Here is a 27015-nt window from a genome sequence, read left to right as displayed (position 1 = left end):
TGGCGGAGGGGCGGCGGCAACCCATTCGGGGGGGGGGGGCTTTCAAACCCTCCCTTCCTTTACTAGCCCATTTTTACGGGCTCAACGGCTAGTACTGACTATAATGTCATGATTAACATTACAAACTAAGGGATCCTTTTACTAAGGTGTGCTGAAAAATGGCTTGCAGTAGTGCAGGCGTGGGTTCTGGCTGCGCGCCGATCCATTTTTCAGCGCGCCTGTAAGAAAAGGTCTATTTTTAATTTTTGCCAAAAATGGACGTGCGGCAAAATCAAAATTGCCAAACATCCATTTTGGGTCTGAGACCTTACCACCAGCCATTGACCTAGAGGTAAAAGACTCATGCGGTAACCGGGTGGTAATGACCTATGCGCATCAAGTGCCACTTGGCGCGCATCCAATATGCATGTCTGAAAATAAATAAATATTTTTTGGATGCACGTATCATACGAGCGCCAAAAATGAAATTACCACAAGAGCCACGTGGTAGCCATGCGGTAACTCCATTTTGGCACACGTTGGGCACGCGTAGACTCTTACTGGTTTAGTAAAAGGGCCCCTAAGTAATCCCAGTGTATATACCGATTTTCTTTACACAGGCAACACTGGTCGACTCCTCAGTGGCAACTCGTTTCACATGGGGAAAGAAACCTCATGACTCTCCTGCCCTCTTCATCACGCCATAGAGCCAGTGAGCTTAAATTAACTTTTAAATCTTCCATTAACACACAACATTTTAAAATACAACTTTTGGAGTGGAGGAGTGGCCTAGTGGTTAGAGCTCCGGTCTTGCAATGCAGAGGTGGCCAGTTCAAATCCCACTGCTGCTCCTTGTGATCTTGGGCAAGTCACTTAACCCTCCATTGCCTCAGGTACAAACTTAGATTGTGAGCCCTCCTGGGACAGAGAAATATCCAGAGCACCTGAATGTAACTCACCTTGAGCTACTACTGAAAAGATGTGAGCAAAATCTAAATAAATAAATAATATAAATAACTAACTGCATTATCTGACCATCGCAGACCAACTGCCAGTGTTGCTTATGTAAGGAAAATTGGTATATGCACTGTGATTACCTAGTTGGTGAGCATTATGCCCCTCCAGTGGTCATCTGGTTATTTAAGACACTTTTTTGTGCCTTATTCTTTCTAGAAACAAGTCCTGGACGTTTTTGTTGTTTCATTATGGCTAATAAGGTCCAAATCTTAGGAACGCCCAAATCCCATCCTTTAACATGCTCCTGTCACACCCCCTTGAAATTTGGATGCACTGAAGAAAAACATCTGAAAAACAGGTTTCAAAAATACTGAATTGGAAATTTTTGTGAGAAAAACCTCCAAATGCTGTTTTATGCCACTTTTTAGATGTTTTTCTCTTTCAAAAATAAGCCCCTTAGTCTGTAAACTGCTTGGATGGGCTTTATTTGAAATGTGGTATAGCAAATGTTAACACACAATTATAGAATAGTGCTTAGTGCAGATTCCCAAGACCAGCTTTGGGCATGAAGACTTACACTTGCCGAAACCCGGTGTAAATCCTCACGCAGATGGCAGTTGGGCGTATAAATCCCAGTATTCTAGAACATTGTGCCTAATTTTGATTATCTATGTTATGGAACGCACTGCCGCACAACTTAAAAATGACCTATGAACTAACGAACTTCCGCAAACTACTGAAGACCCATCTCTTCAGCAAGGCTTACCACAAAGATCAACCAATGTGAATATACATAAATCCTCCACACGTAGTTAGAAATGTCTTATAATATCTGCTTGTCATACTACTATCAGGTCTTATCATTATGTTACCAAAAATTTTCTGTAACACTAAATGCCTATTTTTCTATTATATTTCCACTATCCATGATGTATTGTAAGCCACATTGAGCCTGCAAAGAGGTGGGAAAATGTGGGATACAAATGCAATAAATAAATAAAAAAGTTTTTACCTGTTTTTGATTTATACTGTGCGCCAAAACACGGCCCATGTTAGGCCCATATTGGAAATTTGTTTCAAATTAAAGGAACTGTGTCCCGTTTTTGAAGACTCCTGGTGTTTTTTGTTGTATTTTGGCCTAATTAGTGGGAACACCCCGACCCGCTCATGGCAGCACCTCCTTTTGAGTTTCACCCAATAAAATTTAGGTGCGCATGTTATAGAATAGGGTGTAGGGCAGATGCACACTCTGCCAAGTGCCAATTAACTAAGGCTGCTAACTGGATCCGGATTCGTAGGACAGGATTGATCCAGTTCTAGGTTTACTCCATTGCATGCAGGGACTTGTAGTTCCGATTTCTCCATTACATTCCCTAAGAAAACTCTACATGTACATAATAACAAGCATATCTGATTTTACTTCATTAATTGATTTTATCAAAGGAGAAAAAGACCTTAGATGCTCGGCCTATTATTGTGAATAGTTCCACAGAACTGCCGGGGAAACTTCTTCACTGGTCTGAAAAACCTCCTGATAATTGATTTAAAAATTTTTATAGTACTTTTTTATCACTTTTTAAAAAATATTTCTTGAATGCTATCTTGCTTCTCTTATTTTGCATTCTAAGTCTTACTTCTCAATTGAGGACTTTAAAATAGGACACTTGTCTTGATTCAAAATAGTTGCTTGTCAGTTTTCTCAACACAGCGCCTCCATTTCACTGCAAGTTTCTTCGGGAGACAAACCAGTATTCTTTTCAGCAAGACACCTGCCACATAAGTGATTCCCTAAGAAAAGCAATCCTAAGTCCCAGCACGCACTGGGGTAAACCCAAGCTTGGATCAACCCTTTCCTATGAATCTAGATCAAGTTGGCAGCCTTAAATTAACTTCAACAATTGATTGGTTGTGCCTAATAGACAGATCTGGGATCAGTGCCCAACTTGGGAGACTTAAATGGAATCCGGGGGTAGGCACCTAATTTAGACTCAAAACTAGGCAAATTAATTTAGGAGCATAAGTTACATTTCTGAACACTGGAGACTTTCAGCTGAAAATTCACCTATATTTCTGAAAATAGGGGGACAAATTTCAGCACCCTTAAAAAAAATAAGCTTGATTTCTAATATTAGGCTCATATCCATTAAGCAGAAAACAAATTGGCTCTTATATTGCCTTATTATCATATGAACAGTGGTGACCTAGAACCTCAAACTTGCTTCAAACAGCTAAATGGAAGGTGGCCTCCCCGCTGACTCTAACTGGTACTTTTCTTTAAAAAACAAACAAAACAAAACACAAACTACTATAGCTGTTTATAGTAAAATGATTTTCCTTTAAGATCATTGCTTTTGTCACTTTAAAAACACCTCTTGTGAGAAAGTGCCATTAAAGCTCAATTAACTGAAATAGAGCTGGATATATAAACATAAGCATAAACATGATCAAAAAGGGTGAAAATGTATTTAGTGATTCTTCTATAAGCACTGCTTATTAAAATCACCATGAAACTAAACATTTGTAAATTAAAATCAGAAGCTCTGTAACTCCGAGTGGCCCATTCCAAAGAGGGCGATTTACCACTCCAATGAATAAGGTGCATTCAGGATATAAATCTGCAAAATCTGCATGGTTGGTGTTACTCTGCAAATGAAAAGAGCACCATAAAATAATATTTAGCTTCCCTTGGTTTTATTTTAACTTGTAATTTTTGAATCCTATATGAAAAATGTATAGAAAATACAAAAAAAGCAGCTTGTCCGTAGAGAATCTCAGATTGGCATTTGAAATGAATTATCATACTTTATACACAACTAATTTTCTCTTAATGAGTTTTCAGTGTACCAAGATTCTATCCTCAGTTTCTTTCCCAAGACACACTGGCACAGGTTTCCTCATATAGTACTGTAGTAATCTTTTCTGCCCTCGGGTTCTTTCCCAAGACACATTTACACAGGTTTCTTCCTATAGTACTGTAGTAACCCTTCGTTCCCTGGGGTTCTGTAGTAATCCTTCGTTCCCTTGGGTTCTTTCCCAAGACACATTTGTACAGGTTTCCTCATATAGAACTGTAGTAATCCTTTGTGCCTTGGTCTTCTCAAGCCTATCCTGGTTACCCCACATTCAACTGGGTTCACAAAACATCCAGAGGGAAAACCAACCACAGGAGGAGAACAAAAATGTTCCACAGAAAACAAACAGCTAAAAATGGAGATGGCCAGAGGGATAGTGTTGTCACTGGAGCCACCACTCTGGTTATTAATTTTATTGTTGACCCAACATGGCCGTATTTTAGCAAGTGCCTGCGTCAGGGGTCAAATCAATTGATCCAACAGAATACTGCTAACACCATTCAAAATGGTATTAAAACAGAATGCGATCACAAACGAGTAAGTGTGTGAAGACTGTTTCAATACCATTCTGAATAGCGTAGCAATATTTTGCTGGATCAACCAATTGACCCCCGATGCAGGCACTTGCCGAAACATGGCTGTGTCGGGTCAACAATAAAATTAATAACCAGAGTTGTAGCTCCAGTGATGACATCATTCCCCTGGCTGTCTCCACGTTTTGCTGTTTCTGTGTTCCCAAAACATCCATCATAAATATACACAACACAAACCTGCATGCTCACTGTGAACACTGCAAAAACCCAGCTGGCCATGAGGTCAACAGAACAAGCCCCATTCTTTGTGCTCTGCCATCACAACACTCCAGCAGTTAAGGCTCCCCTACAGCACCTACTATATGCCTAGATTACAAATAAGGGGATTTGTGTGTCTATCTACAGTAATCAATTATTAAATCCCTACTTCTGTTTTACCTTGAACACTCATGTATATGTAACACGTTACTACACGTGGCCAGGCTACTTCCAAATTTTGTAACATGTCACGGTTACCAGGTGGAATTACCTTGGAAGTACCTTGTCACTGCAGTATTAAAACCCATTACTTAATTTTAATAAAGCAATTTGTAATATGCAACCTCCTTTATAAGACAGCAGACCTTGTCACAATAAAATTGAGCAAAAACGGTAGCAATAAAATCTGGTTTAAATATTAAACAATTCTGTAACTTTTCTATTATTTTCCAAGCAATCCATTACTACTTAAACTTTCTCTATCTTTCAGAACTTTAAACAATGCTTCTAACCAAATCAAGAGATGATAATTTCACAGTCTGAAATCTCATTTCTATAAGGTTTAAGAATAAAGATAAGTATTAAATAGATTTAGGCAAGTTTAAATTGTTGTGGTCCTCTCTTGTTTACCTTTAAATGTTAGTGTGCACTCTTTCCTTTCTTTCAGGCTTCTCCGTCTTGTTTTGGCCAGCATAACCGGACACTGGACTGGATCTTTTCAGCTAAATCTTCTGGCTGCAAACCTACTCCTTAACTTAACAATTCAAAGTAGTAAGACATTCTAACTATTCCAATACCTCTGATAACCAGTTTTGTTTTAATCTCTGCTTCAGTTGTTATATCAAACTCTTCCTTGTTCTATAAATGTCCCTGTCTAAAGAAAATAAATGATAATTGGGTTCCCTAATTAATCCTCACAGTTCAGCTTCATATTTGATCACTCACACTCCAAACCCATAGAATGTCTATTCTCCTCACACACGAGTTTCACCAATTAACAAATGGTTTACTGAAACCTTTGCAGGCATAAAATAATTCCTCTGCTAAATAGAATAACTGTGCTGTGGTCCCTTTAATACCTCAACAACATTAGCATCAGAGTTCTCATTCCACAGCTCATAAGCTGGGCCAGAACGGTCAACAATCTTTCTGTAAGGCTCCTTCACTGCTTAAATTTTAGCTAGTCTGCTCCTTTTAAAATATTTCTTTACAGAGTTCTCTCAATTTATTCCCTATCCCTGTTTAGCCCCAATAAGGACCTTCTGCGTGACAGAAATCCTTCTAAGCAAATAAACTTCAAAATGAAAATTTCTCTTGGATGTGGAAATTATTGGGTTGACTTAAAGAACTCGTTTGTTCCGGTCTTGGAGGCCCTTTTGTGCTTTTTTTTCCTGTTGCTTAATAAAAACTGTTAAATTCTTTGATTTTCTGGGGTAATTCTGAGGATTTGGGAGTAAGCATTGGAGATGGTCAAGACAAGCAATACAAAATGAGAAAAAGATCTTTTCAGGGAGAATGCATCATGCTTGGAGACCCAAGCAACTAATTACTTCAAACAGAAAAGAATAAGGCACACTTAATGAACAAAATAAGACATTTTTCCACCTTACCTACACACATAATGTACTCCCTGAAGAAAGGGCATCGGAACCAAAACGGCAGTATGTGAAGGTACGATGTGAGGCCAGGGAACAGCTCTGAAAAACCAGTATAGTTGGTGCAAAAATTTCCAAAGGCACCAGCCACAAGGACACCATGAGGATGAAATCCAAAGAGATAATTGTGTTTGGGATCCAGGCTGGTTGTTTTTACAAGCTGAAAAGGACACAAACAGGACAACATCAGATCAGTTTTTGCATCAGCCATGATCTATAAACTGTCAAAATGAGCAGCAGGCTAGTCTGGAAGGTCTTCTACTAGGGATGTGCACATTTTTAATAACTGTCAAATCATTCCTCATTAAACAGGAAAAAAATACCCTAAAATTTCACATATTTATTTCAAAAACTGAATTTTGTGTAGTGCCCACTAAATTGATACAACAGACAAATGAAAGCACACTTAAGCTGATTAGTGTGCATTAAATTTAGAATGCACTAAATTTAAGTTACACTAATGATTGTTCACCCCTGGTCTTCCACACCTTAATCCCGACAGAGCTAGGGACCCTGTGGAGGCAGTATTCAGTAGCCCAGGGACAGAAAATCATGGTCCTTGTTCAGGGTCAAACTTAGGCCTCATGATTACAGGTTCCAAAAACAGCCTTTGTACATGGAGCCTCTGACTTCACCTGGTCTACAGGTTAAGTCTTTTCTTTTCCCACTCCCCCCCCCCCCCCCCAATCTGATCTCTCCTTCTCTTCTGGCACTGCTCCCTCAACACTCACTCCCCCGCTGTCCTGTAAAATTTATGTCAGTCACTGGAACCGGCAGCAGGAGCAGCACCATGACAGGCTGCCTTCGGCCAGGCCCTGAGTTTTGGCTCCGATGTGTCCCACCCACATAAATTGCATCAGAGAAGGGAGGATGTAGCAGAAGGAAGACCCAGGGGCTGGCCGAAGGCAGCCTGTTATGTTGCTGCTGCTGCGCCACCAGTGACCGACAAACAGCAGGGGAGTGAGAGAGAGGTGAGGGAGCAGTGCCAGACCCACAGAGAGGGGAAGAGACATACCAGCCCATGAGAGACAGAAATGCTAAACTTGCTGGGGGGGGGGGGGGGGGGGAGATGAGGGAGGAGGTACCACCAAAACAAGTAGGCTCAGGGCCTATTACTGCTTCAGATCTCAGTTTTATATTTCAACCTTGCTTTCCTGTTCCCACTGTTTTTCCTTTCTACCATTAGTTTGACTTTGTATTGTAAACCAATTTGATGGAATATTCCTTAGTTGGTATATTTAATAAACGGAAAACAAACGGTAGCTACTGTACATTACCGTGGGTAGATCTCTTTATAGAGACAGTTTATAAATCCCAATAAATAAAAGCAATTGGGAGTGTGAGATTAGCCCAAACACACAGGCAACAACAGTAGCAAAAGCAAGACAAGGTTTAATTCACTAGGAAAACAAAAGCTTTGCAATTTCAACCTCTTTATAGACCAGTCATTTAGACCAATATTTTTCAAGAAAGTCCCTAGTTAGTCTGCTTTTCAAGATAGCCACAACAAATGAATGTATGAGAGAGTAGGTAGATATGGGATTTTGAGTTTTGCTCATGGCTTGTTCAGTTGTATTTCAAGGTGACTTACCTACTGTACCTGAATGTATTTCCCTGTCCCCAGGGGGCTCACAATCTAAGGGGCCAATGCAGAAAGATCTGTGGTACAGCCAAGCTCATCGCACGGCTCTACCATGAAACATTTGCTCAAAACCTAAGGCTGCAAGCTATCAGCCAATGTTTCCCCAAGGCGGCCCCTGGAGTACCCCCTTGCCAGTCAGGTTTTCAGGATATCCATAATAAATATGCATGACAGAGATCTGCATAGAATGGAGGCAGTATATGCAAATCATTAAAGAAATCCTAAAATCTGACTGGCAAGAGGGTACTCCAGGACCAACTTGGGAAACACTGCTATAAACAACAGGCATGAAATTACTGCCACACTAAACTCTGAAGCTCATGGAAAAATGTCACCCATCCTATCGGTGCCTGAGCAGCAATTGGCTAAGGCATTGACAGAAGGGTGACATTTTTAAAACAAAACACATAAATAGTGCCAAGCCACCAGCTTTGGTCCCTGAACCAACCCCATTTCTCCAACTAAAAAAAAAAAAAAAATAGTCCCTGGTGTCTAGTAGCACACCGAAAAATAAAAGAGGTGGGAATATAAGCCAGGCTATCCAAAGAATGGAACCAAATTATCTTTTAAAAAAAACAAAGTTTAATAATTTCCAAACAAATAATATTGTAACAATCACACATTAAAAATGACTCAATTTGAGTCATTTTTAATGTGTGATTGTTTTGAGTCATTTTTAATGTGTGATTGTTACAATATTATTTGTTTGGAAATTATTAAACTTTGTTTTTTTTAAAAGATAATTTGGTTCCATTCTTTGGATAGCCTGGCTTATATTCCCACCTCTTTTATTTTCATTTCACGCCTCGTGGGATTTATTGAGTTCTCCACTTTTTGTGGATTCTCTTTAAACTATAGTCTAGTAGCACACCACCACCCATTCAACCCCTCCTCCAACTCCAAACATCCTCCTACTCCTTGGTGTCTAGCGGCACCCTCAATTTCCTCCCTCACACTAAAAAAAAAAAAACCTGGTGTCTAGTGGCACCCCCACCCCCTCCAGAAGGAAATCCCACCCACCCCCAACTCCAAAAAAGCCCTGTTTCTTGGTGTCTAATGGTACCCTCTCTTCCCGATGCAAAACACCCCCGGGTGTCTTAGTGGCACTCACTGATCCTTTCTCCAGTTACTTCTGATCAACATACACATTAAGAGGCAAGAACAATTCCCTTATATTGAACACTGGACCTGCCTGGTCCATCCCAGGATGCACCATACAGGGCAGGGAACATTTTTCAGGATGGTGGCACCAGAGGCAAGAGCATGTGGGCATCGCTCCTGTCTCTTAAGGTATTGGGGTGGAAATGGACGGATGCCATTAGATACTAGTACTTCAAGTTGGGGGAGGAAAGGTCAGGAAGTGTGTCACTAGACACCAGGGAGTGTGTGTGTGTGTGTGGGGGGGGGGGGGGTGCCAGTACAGATAATTTTTGTTTTTGTAATCAGGTCGGGGAGGGCCAATACAGAAAGGTATAAGAGAGAAGGGGTGTGGTAAATTATCAACCAGCACTTCCATGCTGCCACAAACCTATTTTAAATTATTTCCTCAGTAGCCGCATGGCCAAAACCTTTGTAATTGTTCATGGCATAGGATAGCAAATCCACCACATTTGCATGCAGTGTGCAGTCAGGGTTTCTACGCGAGTTAACACTTTGCTATCCTGCAGTAAAACACTGTTAAACCCTCGTTAAACTGCACAGAAAGCTTTCTGCATCAGCCCCAAAGTTTGTACTGGAGGCAAAGGAAGGTTAAGTGACTTGCCCAAGGGCTTCTCTGGTTCTTAGCCAACTGCTCTAACAATGGAGGCAGTGCATACAAATCTCTCTCATGCATATTCATTGTGGCTATCCTGAAAACTATACCGACTAACAGGTAATCAAAGATTGGCTTGGAAAAAAAATGTAGGCAATAGTACAGAGTTCTAAAAACTATGCTGGAGAGAACTGGATTCATTTTTAAGCTAGGCTAATTTATGTTGACCAACAATATCTCACTGTTTAGAAATATTGAGTCATATGTTAGGTTCTTACAGTATTATTGGCATTAAATGTGGTTAGGGTGGTGGACTCTGGTCCTGAGGAACTGAGTTCAATTCCCACTTCAGGCACAGGCAGCTCCTTGTGACTCTGGGCAAGTCACTTAACCCTCCATTGCCCCATGTAAGCCACATTGAGCCTGCCATGAGTGGGAAAGTGCGGGGTATAAATGTAACAAAAACTTAAAACTTCAAGGCAGGGTTTACAATTTAGTTCTGTTTCCTTGAACAGACACCCTTACCCAGGGTCCCAGTGCTTATTCTATGGTCCACTATATTTGCACAGATTATGATCAGATATGCTTGCTGGCTAATTCTGAATATCGTTACTGTTCTATTAAGCACCTCTAAAGCCAATTTTTAATGAATGAAAGTGTCACGAAACACCTAGCCACCAGCCTGGGGTTACCCCTCGGCCTCTTAGAGGGTCTGTCCCCAGCACAGCTCAGGTCCCCCTGCACCTGCCACTTGTGCTCTACACTAGCACCCTCCTCCCACCGACTGGGTCACCACCGCCTCTGGGTGAGTCTCCCGCTCCCAAATTATCCTCAGTGATTTCTAGGTTACTGTGGCAACACTCCCAGAAAACACTCACAGACCCAATACACAAACCACCAGGATTCTTTATCAGTCCAGACAAGCAGAGCGAACAAACAATTGTGTTTATTCTCAGAACTTGGAACCGTGGACAAAAAATATGCAGATAGCAAACAGTAAAAAGTAACTGAAAAATGGATCAATTAGAAAACATTTGCACACTGGCTAACTAGTACCTGGGAAGATCAGGCCATATAATCCACCGAGCCTCAGCAAAGAGCTCTCTCAAAGTCAGTAAAGTCCAAATGAGATGTGTTTCTGGGCCAATCAGAGCCCAGACAATACGATTTCAAATATATACTGCTTCTTGATTCCTGTTTGTGTCAAACTAAAGAAAAAAAACACTCAGTTCTCTAATACAGTGGTTCCCAAACCTGGTCCTGGAGATACCCCAGCCAGTCAGGTTTTCAATATATCCACAATGACTATTCATGAGATAGATTTGCATGCAGTGGCGTGGAGGCAATGTATTCAAATCTTTCTAATGAATATTCATTGTGGGTATCCTGAAAACCTGACTAGCTGGGGTGCCTCCAGGGCCAGGTTTCAGAACCACTGCTGTAACAGCTTTAAGCATAAACATGCACCATCTGCTGGCCAAATAGGAGAAATACACTTCAGACATAAAACAAAAATATCCAATACATTTTACAGGCTTAACACACACTGTTTCTTCACAGAAAGCCACACAGTTTTCCCTAACACACCTAGCCTTCTTGTTTTCAAATCTCAAGACAGCTCTAACTAATCCTTATTCCATCCCAAAATCAATTAACTTCTTTCCTGTCTTCATAATTTCCACTAGTATTTCTGAAGAGATATGATCTAAAAAAACAACAACAAACTTTTATAATTCATTACTTACATGGATTGGAAAATAATCTTTAAAGAACTTCCAAACAGTCCAATTCCTGACCCACTGCCATCGCCTTCCTCCGGTTTGGGGAGTGTCCCAATCAAAATACAACCACAGCACATAGAGAGCAATAACCAGCCAATAGCTTCTCAATATGAGGAGGATAAAGACTCCCACACAACACTGCGCTGCAAAAGAAGAGCCGAAACATGAAGTTCAATGTACACCAAAAACTGTGAGCAATGATGTGCTATTCACAGTCAGGCTTTCAAAATCACATGTGAATGAGTACCTCAACCAGAGAATATGTTTGTGAGCCAAACAGCAGATGTAAATACACATTCACAATAATGAATTCACAAGCAAAACCATTAAAAAAGAAGGATCAACTATCACTGCTATAATATAGAAAGAAATCTTTTACGTTAAAAATCACAAATTCAAAAATCTCAAAAGTCTACTACAAAAAAAAAAAAAAATTAAAAAGGTGTGGTGTAGCCTTCATCAATATACTGTTTTCATTTGGAATGTGGTATTTACTTTATAATATATGAACACTAAAAACAGAATATAGAAATATTTAAACAGGCCAACTAGCAGTATTAATAGAAAAGGCTCAGGTTCCATTTTTATATAGGATTCAGGCATCTAGTCCAAGTGAAACTGACAATGAGTTCTATTAACAGTCAACTGCATTTGTTTTGCAAAATGAATCCCATCTCCAATCATCCGTGAATGGTGAATGCACGGAATGACCTCTTTTTCATTAAGGAATATTTCCTATCTTGCTCCTCAGAGTCTCATACCATGATCTCCAAATTCAGCGTGTGATTTGTATTTCTAGTTATAAAAGTAAAGATCATTTTAAACGTTAGCTTTGTTTGTGTGTGTACAGGCTGAGAAAGTACAGGAATAAAATAATGGGAAAGCTTCTTCAACATGTGTTGAGTTCTCTATTTTTAGCTCAGGGGCTTCGGCATTACATTGTGTTCGCATGGAATCTGGGTCAAAGGGTAAAAGCTTAGGTAAAGTAAAAATCAACCAAGACATTCATTTTTTTTAACCATTTATACATCTTCAATACACCCCCCACCCCTTTCAGTAAAAGTGCTGGACATTAACTGTGAAGATTTAGAAAACTTATTTTGCATGCAAGGGATTCATTTTCAAAACACTTAGACTTACAAAGTTCCATAGGTTACTATATGGCTTCGATGCTCAAAAGTAAATGCAGGTGCTCAAAGCCATTAGCGCAGTACTAGTGCCTGCATTTACCGAAGCAGAATATTCAGAGGGGTCTAGCAAAGGAAACAACGAGCATGCCAGGCACTAGCGCAGATAATCAAGCTCATGTAAATGAGGTTGTTTTGCATTCCTCCCCAATGCTCAGAAAAGACTGCCCAAAACAAAACTGCCTTATCACTGCAAAAAATTACGCCAGGTCAGAGCAGGCATTAGGGTGCAGGGAGAGGATTTCTCATGATTCTTTCTGCAAAAACTGCTAGTTTTGATTGCTTTGAAAGCCTGTGCAAGCCCTCAAGTGCTAGTTGTGAGAAACAGCAGACCCAAGAGAAAGCATACATTGACATCTGTTTCCTGTGTCTACATTTAAAGAGTCCATGCTAAAAAAAAAAATAAAATAAAAAATTTAAACACAACCAGTAAAAGCTCACATTGGCATCTTATTTCCTGCATCTAAATATAGCCATCCAAACTATAAAAAAAAAAAAATCAACACATATTTGGGCTACAGCTTCACTTTCAGTTTTTACCAGACACATGCGCACAGAAGCCGAGCTTACCATCCTCCCGCTAAACTCCCTAATACTCAATGCTATGAGCATACCTTTATTTGTATCTCATTAGCACTGAGCATTAGGGTGTTGCTTTTCCTCATTGTTCTGGCAGTATTTTTATGACGCTATTCGAAACTGTGTCAGAGTTTTGAGCATCAGGGCCTATGTAACTTTGTAAGTGCAAATGCTTTGAAAATATGCCTCTAACGCCTGTGTTTACAAAGGTGTGATATAGGTGCGTTAATGTTTTTAACACGCGTCAAATGCTAACATGCTTATAGGAATGTATTGGCGAATTAGCATTTAATGCGCCTTAACTTTAAAGGCACATTAAAAACGCTAACACACCTTAGTAGACATACTCCCAAGTGTTTTTATCACATACTTATAGGGAAAAGTATCCTTATTCTGCACTCCAAATTGTAATACTATATATATTTTTTATTACATTTGTATCCCACATTATCCCACCTCTTTGCAGGCTCAATGTGGCTTACAATTCATCGTGGATACTGGAAATAGTATACTGGAACGTTTTGGGTACATGATGGTGAAATACATGAAATTGTCGAGCAAAAGACATTAAAGAACGTTTCTGGATATTTTGAAAAATGTACAGTTACACATGTTGATCTTTGTGATATAGTTTGTCGAAGAGATAAGTTTTCAGTAGTTTGCGAAAATTGGTCATTTCATAGACTGTTTTCAGGTTGCGTGGCAGCGCGTTCCAGAGCTGTGTGCTTGTATAGGAAAAGGTTGATGCATGCATTAATTTGTATTTCAAGCCTTTACACTTGGGAGGATGAAGACTGAGGAATGTGCGAGAGGATTTTTTTGACATCTGAAATAAAAAAAAATAAAAAAAAACTGGCTAGGGGTGTGCAGGTCACAACCCTTCATTTTGTTTAATTTTCTGTGTTCACAGGATTTTTCTTCCCCCCCCCCCCCCCCGATTTTGGGTTCAATGTTGTCAATAAGGAATACACTGACAACTGTCCCCTAAATTTATATATATATAAAAAAATTTTTGTTTCCAGGGGACATTCGACAGTGTATTTCCTATTGACAACATTGCACCCAAAATGGGGGGGGGGGAGGGGGAGAAAGAAAAATCCTGTGAACACAACGAAGGGTTTTGGCCTGCATACCCCTTGCTTTTTTTTTTAAATTCCCCCCCCCTCCCCCAATTTCTTAAACATAGGAAGCTAAACAAAAGTAAAAGCTTTTACCTGAATATCTCTGGTTTTGTATGAAAAATATTGCTCCTGGTTCTTAGAAATAGGGGGGACATTAGCCAACAGAAGACCAAGGTCCACTCCACAGTAAAACTCAATAGGCTAAAAACATTAAAGGGTTTGTTCCATTTTGTCTATGGGGAATCTCCCTCTACAGGGGAATTCTATATATGGTGTTGAATGTTATGTGCTATTGCTGCAAAAACGTTGTCATGGAAAAGCGTTCTAACAGATGCAATGTGCTGAAACAGCAGATCTATGTGAAAATACACACTCATTTATAGAATAGCGAAACAAAAAAATTTGCCAATAATGAAGCACTGACAACAGCTCTCTAAGTCACTTACTTAGAGCTGTTGTCAGCACTTCATCATTGGCAAATATTTTATTGTGCACTGTTTCACTGAGTAAGTTTTCCCTCATGTTCATCAGCATTGCTTAACTTTCAAATCTTGATGTGCTTGTGTTTGTGATGTCACTTTTAGTGTTTGGTACAGACTCTTGAGGCAGGCCATACAGGTGAAACACAATTCGTATTAAGTCTTTTGTGCCAACTATGATAGAGCAGTGTATTTTAACCCTGTAAAATTGACTTATTAACTCTTGAAATGCATTTCTCTATTTTGGCCAGCAGGTAGTGTATGTTATAAAAAAGTGCATGCCCTCTTTTAGTTTAATTTAGTAAAGAAGTGAATCTACAGTACTGTGAGCAGTACACTTTTAAAACTTGTTGACTGGGCTCTGATCGGCCTGGAGTTTGAAAATTACCCAGCAGTTGTTGCTGGCTGTTGCTTCGGTCTTAGCCCAGGAGAGAGACAGATCTCTTTGCCGAGGTTCAGTAAACAAACAGTTATATATCCTGATCTCCCCAGGTACTTTTCAGGAAAGTAAGCAACTGTTTAGCTAGTGTTATAATTGATCCAAATTTCAGTTACATTCAACAGTCTCTCCCAGCACCAGTACACAGTCCTGTCACAAACAGCAGTAACAAAGCACAGTGGCAAACTAAGAGTGGACAAACAAAGGAACAATGAGAGAAGACAAGCAGGTAGGGGTTTGAATTTTGTTTTTTAAATGGAAGGGGAAGGGGGTGAGATACAGAGCAAGTGACAGGTGTGGCTGGGGCACTGGCAGGTGTGGGCAAGGACTTAAGGAGGTGAGACACAGGATGCAAGGTAGGAAATGTGAGGGTCAAAAGGTTCAGACAGGGGCAAAGAAAAGATTACAGACCACTCAGCAACTCTCCACTCCTTCACAAAACCAACACAATTCCACCTCTCCATTCTCCAACTCAGCAAAATCAGAAAATGGTCCAAAGATAAGTTTGGTCTTGAGCTGGTTGCTTTTCAAGTGAGTCTAATTCACAACATTTTTCTTTCCAGCAAAAGAAAATTGTTTGCTATCCAGTCTCACAAAAAAAATATGTCCATCCCACAAGACGCCCACTCTTAAAACATTTTTCAGTGAATATCAGACTTTCTTTTTATTATATGGTTTAAATGTTTTCCTGTGAGAAAACAATCCATCTGCCCCTTGTCCCATTTTTTTGCATGTTCTTTTCTTTTGAAAATGAGCACCAGAGTGTGCTATTTTTCAAAAATTTAAGGAGATGCCTGTAAATTATGTACATAAATGAAAATCCTGCCCCCTCAACACCTCTGCATGTGCCTAGGAAGAAGAAATTCTTTCAGGATGTGGGGGGGGGGGGGGGGGGGGGGAGGGTAGAAGGGGCTAGGAGGAGTGGTGAGAGAGAAAGAGAGAGCTAGACATCTGTTTAGTGGTCAGCAAAGGTTGGAGAGAGAGAAAGAAGAATGCTGTAGATAGAGGTGATGAAAAGACTTTAGAAGACTGGGGATGAAATGCTGGGCATGGAAAGAGAAGCATGCAGGGTTGAAGATGAAGAAAGAGAAGGATTTTTCATTCTTACTACACATGCTATTTGCTGTGTCTATCATTTTGAAATACCTTGCCAGTTTGGTATTTTCATTTCCCTTTCAGAGTCCTTTCCACCAAGGTTCTTCTTCACAATCTCTCTCTCAAATGCCCCCAGATTCCTCTTTTGTCCTTTCTCCCCCCCCCCCCCCCTTAGCACTGTTTTGGTATGAAAGTTTGCTATATAGATTCCAAGAGAGTATTTTTCTTCCAAGATTTTCAGTAACTGTTCTGGTTGGCATCACAGCAGTGTGCATAAATAGACATGTGATTTTGAATTTCAAAGACTGCACATTTAAGTATTTATTTTTATATGTAGGCTATTATGTTACAGAAATAGAACATTAAGTATAGCATGTTACTTTGTTAATTTTGTATTTATACTAATGCTCAATATTCATTTTTAAAAGTTCATAGCATGTGTTTGAATGGGGGGGAAGAGGCGCAAGGCTGAAGGTTTGACAAGTGCACTTAATACCCTTCTACCTGCCCTGAGACTAAGCGAGTAAAGTGGAAATTAGTATGTGAACTGGTTCCTGCATTAACTGCCAAACACAAAATGGGATGGGAATGTGCAAACACTGCACCTTACAATTAACACTCGGGTAGTTTTGGCATATTAACTGTTAACACAATGCAATTAGTGCCGTCTCAGAAGGTGGTACTAACAATATCCACATTATCTGCAGTGTGTTTAAACACGCAGCAAGTAAAATTTCTCTTAGTTGTATGGGAAGATGCTGGGCAAGTCCTTAAAATTTAACATGGAGTCTTTGTAGTTACATTGCCGCACTTTGGTTAAATAGGGCCCTCAAGTGATCTCCGAAGAAAAAGCACCCTTTAAAAATGAGGGCGTGTGATCAAAGTGGTGCACAACTCCTATTCTACACACATGAAGGGGCTTGGAGAGCTCCCAAGTTACCCAGTTCCAGGAGGGAGACTTTTTGGTCAATCCTGGTTTTGAACTGTAAACTCCAAAGCAGCGGTTCTAACCATGGAAATCTATGCTGCAGGTCCCAAGTACTTCAATGATAAAATTATAAACCTTTACAACACGTTACCTCAAGACACCACTGACACTGAACATTTCCTTAATGAGCTGGACCCAACCAGTGAAGGATACCCGGCTGACCGGGTATCCTTCGCCCCCCTTACCATCGAAACAGTTAACCAGGCGATCAACAAGTTCTCCAACACCCACTGCAAACTAGATACCTGCCCCAGCTATGTACTGAAATCCGCCCAATCGCTTCCTAGCGGACCTCACATCCCACCTAAATGACATGCTTCAGCAAGGTCTCTTCCCCAAAGAAAATGGAAATTCCTTACTCACCCCGATACCAAAAGAACACAAAGAAAAAAATCAAATGAAATCACCAACTACCGCCCAGTAGCATCAATCCCTTTAGTAGTCAAACTGATGGAAAGCATGGTTACCAAGCAACTCACAGATTACATCTACAAATTCTCAATACTACACGTATGACCGTCAGGCTTTCGCCCCCTCCACAGTACTGAAACAGTACTTCTCACTCTCCTAGCCAAATTCAAGCAGGAAATAGCAACTGGTAAGAACATTCTTCTTCTCCAATTCGATATGTCTAGCGCATTCAATATGGTAAATCACAACATACTAATACGATTACTAGACAAGATCGGAATAGGCGGATACGTACTTAGCTGGATCAAGGTCTTCCTAACTACACAATCCTATCAAGTAAAACCAAACTCTTGCATATCACAACCTTGGAAAGCAGACTGTGGAGTACCACAAGGATCACCCCTATCACCAATCCTCTTCAACCTAATGATGACCCCATTAGCCAAGTCCTTTGCCACCCACAGCCTCAACCCTTTTATATACGCAGATGATGTCATAGTACACATCCCGTGCAAATCTAATCTGACTGAAACAACCAACGAAATCAACCTGAGCCTAAACATATGGACTCATGGGCAAATGCATTTAAACTAAAACTCAACAAAGAAAAAACACATTGTCTCATCCTCTCATCCCCACATAGCACAGACAACTCTACAATTATCACCACCCCAGACTATACCCTCCCTATATCAGACAGCTTAAAAATCCTCGGCGTTACAATAAACCGTAACCTAACACTAGAGAATCAAGTGGCATCCACAACTAAAAAAAATGTTCCACTCAATGTGGAAACTCAACGATTGAAGCAATTCTTCCCGTGGGAAACATTTCCTGGTACAATCAATGGTATTTAGCCATGCAGACTACTGCAATGGAATCTATGCAGGATGCAAGGAAAAGACCTTAAAGAAACTTCAGACCGCCCAAAACACGACAGCCAGGCTCATATTTGGAAAAACACGATTCAAAAGTGCAAAACCCCTCTGCGAAAAACTACACTGGCTCCCAATCAAAGAACACATCACCTTCCAAATCTGCACCCTGGTTCACAAAATTATCTACGGTGAAGCCCCAGGTTACATGACAGACTTGATCGACCTACCATCCAGCAACACATCAAAATCAACACGAACATACCTGAACCTGCATTATCCTAGCTGTAAAGGCCTCAAATATAAATCAACTTACGCATCCAGCTTTTCCTACATAAGCACACAATTGTGGAACGCATTACCAAAAGCCTTGAAAACATCACACGACCACCTAAACTTCCGGAAATCTCTTAAAACTATCCTTTTTAAAAAGACATACCTTGTTGACCCAACCTAAACGTTTGATCCTTGCGACACAATCAAAGCTAAGGCATGTATTTGGACATATCGCAACCCTTCCGCAGTACGACTACTATTTGTGGCTGCGCCACACGAACTTTATCTTACCATAGTACCACTTTGTATTTGTTCTCACCGGAGTCGGCAAACACCTCTCCGGTACTATGTAAGCCACATTGAGCCTACAAATATGCGGGAAAATGTGGGGTACAAATGTAACAAATAAAATAAATAAATAATTATCCAGGATAGGCTTGTCAGAAAGTAGAACTGGCTTAAAATCTCTCTCTTGGAGTTGGATAACTTGGGCTTCAGTGGTCTAAGAACATAAGAATTGCCATACTGGGACAGACCGAAGGTCCATCAAGCCCAGTACCCTGTTTCCAACAGTGGCCAATCCAGCTCACAAATACCTGGCAAGATACCAAAACAGTAAAATGCATTTTATGCTGCTTATCCTAGCAGTGGAATTTCCCCAAGTCCATCTTAATAATCAGGTACACCATTGATGGAATAGTGATGCTGGACCACTACACAATATTAGAAGCTGCAAAAATTACACTGTTTTCCTTGGGGAACCAATACAAAGTGTACAACTATCAGAATTCTTCACTAAATTTGGTGAACAAAAATAGGATTCCTAAAAATAACTACCAAGAAAGGAACAAGAGCCATGAAAGAAGCAGCTTGATTTTAAGAATCCGAGATAAGTACTTATGAAAAAAAAAAACCTTATCAAGCTATAGCTTAGCATTTCCAAAAAATTAAATTAACGTTGCTTTAAGTGCTCCGATCTGAGATTTCAAAACAAAAGATGTGAGCCCAATATTCAAAGGATCTATGCTCCTAACTTTTGTCTGTGAAAATGTACTAGGGCTGAGTACATAAGGTTATACTCAAAATTTCACTTAGTGACTCAATCTAGGAGCATAAACAGTGGGTGGCAACAAGGCTGGATTTAGGGCAGGGAAAAAGATTGTTTTAACACTGATTTTCACAACTAGGCTCAAATCTAGGCAAATGAATGGCAAGACAAGTTTATAGGCATAATTTTTAAGCTCCTAAATTGAGTAGTGAGCTGAAAGCAATGCTCATTAATTTAGCTGAAAATAGGCCACATATTTAGAAGCTCTTTAATATGGTGCAGTTTGCCGTTTTTTGTGGGTGTGCATGTGTGTGGGGAGGAATATAAAGATGTAAAACTAAACAAAATCTTTTGCAAGACAATTACTTTTGAACTCTGCTTTTGGGTGTGTTTGAAAGTTAAAAAAGTAAATCCCAAAAACTGGTTTCGTCATTGGACAAAACCGTGTAAGCCAATTTGTATATATTATTTTGAAAGAAAGTATCTTTCTTCATTTCCTGCGACCTATAAGGGGAAATACTAGCTGAAAAAAAATTGTGCAAACACCATCGTGTGCAACACTCTTCTGGTCTCATATATCTACAAACAGTTGAGGGCAACTCTGTATTCTTAATCTTTTTTCACCCATTTTTTTTTTAATGTTGTGTTGTGTTTGGTGGCGAGCCCAACCCCAACGTGGCAAGTGAATAAACCAGACTTAAGTTTAGAAATAAGCGTGTACAAGAAGCACCAAGCAAACACACCCACAAGGGCTCACCCACGACCTTATTTAGAAAATCCGCACTTGTTTGTGAAGCCTGGCTAGGGAGTGGAGGGACGGTCAGTACCTAGCAGCAGAAAGGAGAAGACCCACTGAAGGACAGCAGCGGTCTGGATTCGCCGGGCCAGAGGAATGTTAAGCGGGGCGAACTCAATCTTCATATTGCCCCCCCGGAAAACGCAGACCACAAGTAGTTAAGAAAAAAAAAAAAAGCTACCGCTTTACTTCTCTCTCCCCCCAAATCAAAAGTGCGGGAGAGAATAAAGCAGCAATCAGTAAGGCACAGCCCTACGGCACTTTACTAAAAAGCCGTCCTATCCCGTACGCTCGCTGAACTTCTCCGGGAACCACGCTACACTCAACCACAACCAGCCGCGGGCAGTTGAGCTTCAGCTTTCTCATTAACAAAAATTAGGGGCGAGCCCCACTCGGCGATGACGTCACCTGGAGGGGCGGTGGCGAGGAAGCTCCTCGGGCTAGGGCCGGTCTGCAGGAGGGACAGACAGTAAGTGGATGGGGGCGGCTGTATCTTATTATTTCCTAGATCAAGTTTTTGCCCTTCTCTGCCGGACCCTTGCTGATCTCCGAAGGAGGAGGCTGGCTGTATAGGCTTCCTTGAAGGCAAAAAGATGGAAGGTCCCTTTTTTTAATGGAATAAGGAAAGGAAGGGTAGTGGAACACCTTTTTGGTTAGAATGGGTAACATAGTAGGTGACGGCAGAAAAAGACCTGTATGGTCCATCCAGTCTGCCCAACAAAACTGTTCCCTCCAAGACAATTTCTAATCAGTCGATCTAAAAGCAAGGCAGCATTCACAACATCAAATATAGAAGCTAAATCCAACTACTCCCACCAGAACTAAGTCACCTGCATCCAAAATACTCCACATCTCATAAGGAGTGCTACCAAATTGGTCTCCGTGGAATGCTGCCTGTCTCAGATGTAATACAGAACTTGTCCACTAGTTGTTGTACTGCTATTTTTTTTCTAAGAGTTTCAATAAAAAACATTTTTAATAGGTCAATAAAGCTCCATTTTCAATGGATCCAATAGTTTACCCTTCAGAACAGGGTAGATCACACATAGTAACATAGTAGATGACGGCAGAAAAAGACCTGCACGGTCCATCCAATCTGCTCAAGAAATGTGCCGCACGAAAGACTCCTGAAGAAATTGCAGAGTCATGGAATCGGAGGTAGGGTATTATTATGGATTAAGAACTGGTTGAAAGATAGGAAGCAGAGAGTAGGATTGCGTGGCCAGTATTCTCAGTGGAGGAGGGTAGTTAGTGGGGTCCCGCAGGGGTCTGTGCTGGGTCCGTTGCTTTTTAATGTATTTATAAATGACCTAGAGATGGGAATAACTAGTGAGGTAATTAAATTCGCCGATGACACAAAATTATTCAGGGTCGTCAAGTCGCAGGAGGAATGTGAACGATTACAGGAGGACCTTGCGAGACTGGGAGAATGGGCGTGCAAGTGGCAGATGAAGTTCAATGTTGACAAGTGCAAAGTGATGCATGTGGGTAAGAGGAACCCGAATTATAGCTACGTCTTGCAAGGTTCCACGTTAGGAGTTACGGATCAAGAAAGGGATCTGGGTGTCGTCGTCGATGATACGCTGAAACCTTCTGCTCAGTGTGCTGCTGCGGCTAGGAAAGCGAATAGAATGTTGGGTGTTATTAGGAAGGGTATGGAGTCCAGGTGTGCGGATGTTATAATGCCGTTGTATCGCTCCATGGTGCGACCGCACCTGGAGTATTGTGTTCAGTACTGGTCTCCGTATCTCAAAAAAGATATAGTAGAATTGGAAAAGGTACAGCGAAGGGCGACGAAAATGATAGTGGGGATGGGACGACTTTCCTACGAAGAGAGGCTGAGAAGGCTAGGGCTTTTCAGCTTGGAGAAGAGACGGCTGAGGGGAGATATGATAGAAGTGTATAAAATAATGAGTGGAATGGATCGGGTGGATGTGAAGCGACTGTTCACGCTATCCAAAAATACTAGGACTAGAGGGCATGAGTTGAAGCTACAGTGTGGTAAATTTAAAACGAATCGGAGAAAATTTTTCTTCACCCAACGTGTAATTAGACTCTGGAATTCGTTGCCGGAGAACGTGGTACGGGCGGTTAGCTTGACGGAGTTTAAAAACGGGTTAGATAGATTCCTAAAGGACAAGTCCATAGACCGCTATTAAATGGACTTGGAAAAATTCCGCATTTTTAGGTATAACTTGTCTGGAATGTTTTTACGTTTGGGGAGCGTGCCAGGTGCCCTTGACCTGGATTGGCCACTGTCGGTGACAGGATGCTGGGCTAGATGGACCTTTGGTCTTTCCCAGTATGGCACTGCTTATGTACTTATGTACTTATGTACTTATAATGTGCCACTTTTTTGTGTATACCTTACCTTGATTTGTACCTGTCTTTTTCAGGGCACAGACCTACAAGTCTGCCCAGCACTATCCCCGCCTCCCACCATCGGCTCTGGCACAGACCGTATAAGTCTGCCCAGCACTATCCCCGCCTCCCAACCACCAGCCCCGCCTCCCACTACCGGCTCTGTTATCCAATCTCGGCTAAGTCATGAGGATCCATTTCTTCTGAACAGGATTCCTTTATGTTTATCCCACGCATGTTTGAATTCCGTTACCGTTTTTATCTCCACCACCTCCCACGGGAGGGCATTCCAAGCATCCACCAATCTCTCCGTGAAAAAATACTTCCTGACATTTTTCTTGAGTCTGCCCCCCTTCAATCTCATTTCATGTCCTCTCGTTCTACCGCCTTCGTATCTCTGGAAAAGGTTCGTTTGCGGATTAATACCTTTCAAATATTTGAACGTCTGTATCATATCACCCCTGTTTCTCCTTTCCTCCAGGGTATACATGTTCAGGTCAGCAAGTCTCTCCTCATACGTCTTGTAATGCAAATCCCATACCATTCTCGTAGCTTTTCTTTGCACCGCTTCGATTCTTTTTACATCCTTAGCAAGATACGGCCTCCAAAACTGAACACAATACTCCAGATGGGGCCTCACCAACGACTTATACAGGGGCATCAACACTCCCTTTCTTCTGCTGGTCACACCTCTCTCTATACAGCCCAACAACCTTCTAGATACAGCCACCGCCTTGTCACACAGTTTTGTCGCCTTCAAATCCTCAGATACTATCACCCCAAGATCCCTCTCCCCTCTCTAGATTTAGGGGACCTAAATCTAGAGAGGTGTGGTAGCCGTGTTAGTCCAACCTTCGAAAGCTAATCAAGAAATGTATTAAGTTATGTCCAATAAAAAAGGTATCATCTTATTTTCTTTTCCATGTTTTATTTTGTTTGATTTCTATTGATAACCTGGTTAGAATGGGGAAGGGGCAAACAAACCTTCATCTCTGTACCCCAAATCTTTCTCGTTATTGCTGCAAGAAGTTTGGCCATTATGTCCTTCTGACCCTTATAATATTTCGCCTTACATACCATCAGCATATAAGGGGCTTGGGGAAGGGAACTTTGTTAACCCCCCTCCCCATCCTTGCCATCAATAGATGTTCCACTGTCCATGCCTATGGAATAAGAAATATTCTCAAGGGGGTCCTAGCAGAGGTGGCCAGAAGGATGGGAGGATCAAAAGTCTATGATGGGAGTAGTGGCAGAGAAAGATATTACACTTTAGGAAAAACTAATGTAATGTAACATAATATGATTTTTGTATCCCGCCAACTCCCACTGTAGTGTTCAAAGTGGATAACAGAACAGTGAATAGAATATAAATAATAGAAACAAATAAAGAAAAAAGAAATTAACCACAATTTTTTAAAGATAAGTCTTTAAGGGCTTCTTTTACAAAGCCGCGCTAAGAGGTCACGTGACGCCATGATGCAGGGCTGACGCTAGTGAGCGGAGCTCCGTGCACATTCACCCTATAATCTGCTAATTTGCCGAATCCATAAAGAAAAACGGTGCAGCTGTGATCGCATAGATCAGGGGAATTGAACGGCGATTGAAAGAAACGTGATCGAACAAAGAATGGCGGCGAAAACGGTCAGGAGAGAGCGAGATAAAACGAAACTGGCTGATAACAAGATGGCCGACCATCGTGAGCTCGGAGAGCATAACGTGGGATCGGCATGGCTGACAGAGATCACCGCAGAGGTAACAGCAGCGGTTGAGGCAGCGCTGGACAAGAAACTTCAACAATTATTTGATCGGACGGAAGAAGCACATGAGAGGCTAGACAGCATGAGCCTAGAGCTGGATGAGGGCCTGCAGCGCATATCGGACTTGGAGGAGACCGTAGAGGCAGAGAAAGAGAACTCAGTGCATCTGAAACAACGCGTGCAGGATCTGGAAGCAAAGGTAGACGATTTAGAGAATCGTAGCAGGCGAAACAATTTGAGACTAGTTGGACTCCCTGAATCACTGCTGGATAAAGACATGCCTACCTTTTTGGAGGAATGGCTCCCACAGACACTGCAATTAGCAGATAAACTACAACATTTCTGCGTGGAGAGGGCCCATAGAGTGGGGCCTGCGCGACAGACAGTGGCTAGACCGAGAGTGGTAATATTCAAGAGTCTCAACTTTCGCCATAAACAGCATATTCTGGATGCGATTCGCAGTGGTAATTCTCTAACCTACCAGGGAAAGCAGATTCTATGCTTTCAGGATTACTCTCAGCAGGTACAGATATTGCGGAAGTCCTTCGCGCCTTTGTGTACAGACATGTTTCATAAGAAGATAAAGAGGCTCATTTTCAAAGCACTTAGCCTTCCAAAGTTCCATATAAACCTATGGAACTTAGCCTCCCAAACTGCTTTGAAAATATGCCTCAAAGTTTGCACTCTTATATCCAGCTAAATTGCGTATTACCATAAATGGAGTTACAAAGCCGCGCTAGCAATTCCTGTGCTGCAAACGAGAGGAAACTCATAGGACTTGAATAGCCTTCCTCTCATTTGCTGCACTGAGAATCGGTAGTGTGCCTTTGTAAAAGAGGCCCTAAATTCTTCTGAAAAGAGAGTGAGAAAAAGATGACCAGAGAACAAAAGGGAAGGACAGCCTGACAACAAAAGGAATCCTCCAATAATTTTTAACACCTGAAAAAGAAAGTAAAAATAAATGAAATAAAGTTCTGGTCAGAGAAATGCTACAAGTAGGGGGAAATGGTAAAAAATTAAAAAGATAAACCGAAGCATACCCATCAAACATTTTGAAAACTATATCAGCCAATTTAAACAAAACACATGTCTGAAGTGGTAACCAGTGAAGAAAATAGAGAGCTGCAGTAGCACTATCAGATCTTTTAAGACGAAAAATAAGTTTAGCTACTGCGTTCTGTAAAATCTGAAGCCATTGTTTCACCAAAATAATCTCCATGCCAAGCCAGGGAATTTAACATTAAATTATGCTTATTTTACCATTGACCAATAATTGTTAAACAAGTTTCTTTTTTTTTTTCTCCAAATATTTTATTAATTTCCAAGAATACAAATAACAGGAAAACAATGATGGAAAAGCATAGGAAGCAAGAAACACAACAGGTGGGAAAGGAAAAAAAAAAGAGAAAGGAAAGAAGAGAAAAAAGGAGGGGAAAGCATTCAGGTGTTTAACAAATAAGTCCTTTGTACTGGTTTAAGGTGTGGCCTGAATAGTTTGGAGGTAGTTGTCCAAAATAGACCAAATTTTTTTCTTAGATACCATCATCCGACTTTTCGCAGCCATGGTGAGCTCAAACTTCTGATGCTGCAGGACTGTATTCCACCAGAAATGAATATTCAGCAACTGTGCGTTTTTCCGGTTTTGCAAAATATGCCGTTGAGCAATAGTGAGGAGAATGTCCAATAGTTTTGATTGCGGGGAGGTCAAATCAAAAGTTGCATGAACGGACTTAAAAATTACAATTGAATAAGTCAGGTAATCAGTTATGGGCAAATGTTTTTGTATAATATTCCAAACAGCCTTCCAGAATTGAAAGATCGGAGGACACTCATATAGCATATGAGAGAAAGTACCCACTTGCAGCGAACAGTGCCAACATTTGTCTGATGAGCTCAGGCCAGCAGTAGCAAGTTTTCGAGGAGTCCAATTGGTTTTATGATATAAAAAAAACATAGACTGCAAAACCGCTGCAGAGGAAAGAGGTTTCATAACTTTAGACCAGAAACAGAACCACATATTTTCATCTACCACAGACTCTGTATCAAGCTGCCAATTATGTTGAAGGGTAGTATTGAAGTTGTGTGTTGCGTTAATAAAAATTTTATAAATAGATGAAGCTGTGTGCCCAGCTAATACTAGTGTCTGGACGTTGGCAAATAAAGAAGGCAGCTGAGATGACAATGATGCCAGCT

The 27015-nt window shown here is 41.0% G+C and overlaps 1 protein-coding gene across 1 annotated transcript in view; it reads right to left on the bottom strand.

Annotated features, from left to right (window-relative positions):
- MOGAT1 (monoacylglycerol O-acyltransferase 1) overlaps positions 1–21053 on the bottom strand; it is a 36683-nt gene extending 15630 nt beyond the window's left edge. Inside the window, exons 1-3 of the mRNA XM_030216913.1 lie at positions 20736–21053; positions 11375–11553; positions 6190–6394 (exon numbers count right to left, since the gene is read on the bottom strand). Coding sequence (XP_030072773.1) covers positions 6190–6394; positions 11375–11553; positions 20736–20829 — 478 coding nt within the window. The 5' untranslated portion in view covers positions 20830–21053. The remainder of the gene's footprint in view (positions 1–6189; positions 6395–11374; positions 11554–20735) is intronic.
- Positions 21054–27015: the final 5962 nt, after the last annotated feature.

This window comes from Microcaecilia unicolor, chromosome 10, assembly GCF_901765095.1.
Source record: "Microcaecilia unicolor chromosome 10, aMicUni1.1, whole genome shotgun sequence".
Classification (NCBI taxonomy): domain Eukaryota; kingdom Metazoa; phylum Chordata; class Amphibia; order Gymnophiona; family Siphonopidae; genus Microcaecilia; species Microcaecilia unicolor.
This window is presented reverse-complemented; position numbering and strand designations above follow the sequence as displayed.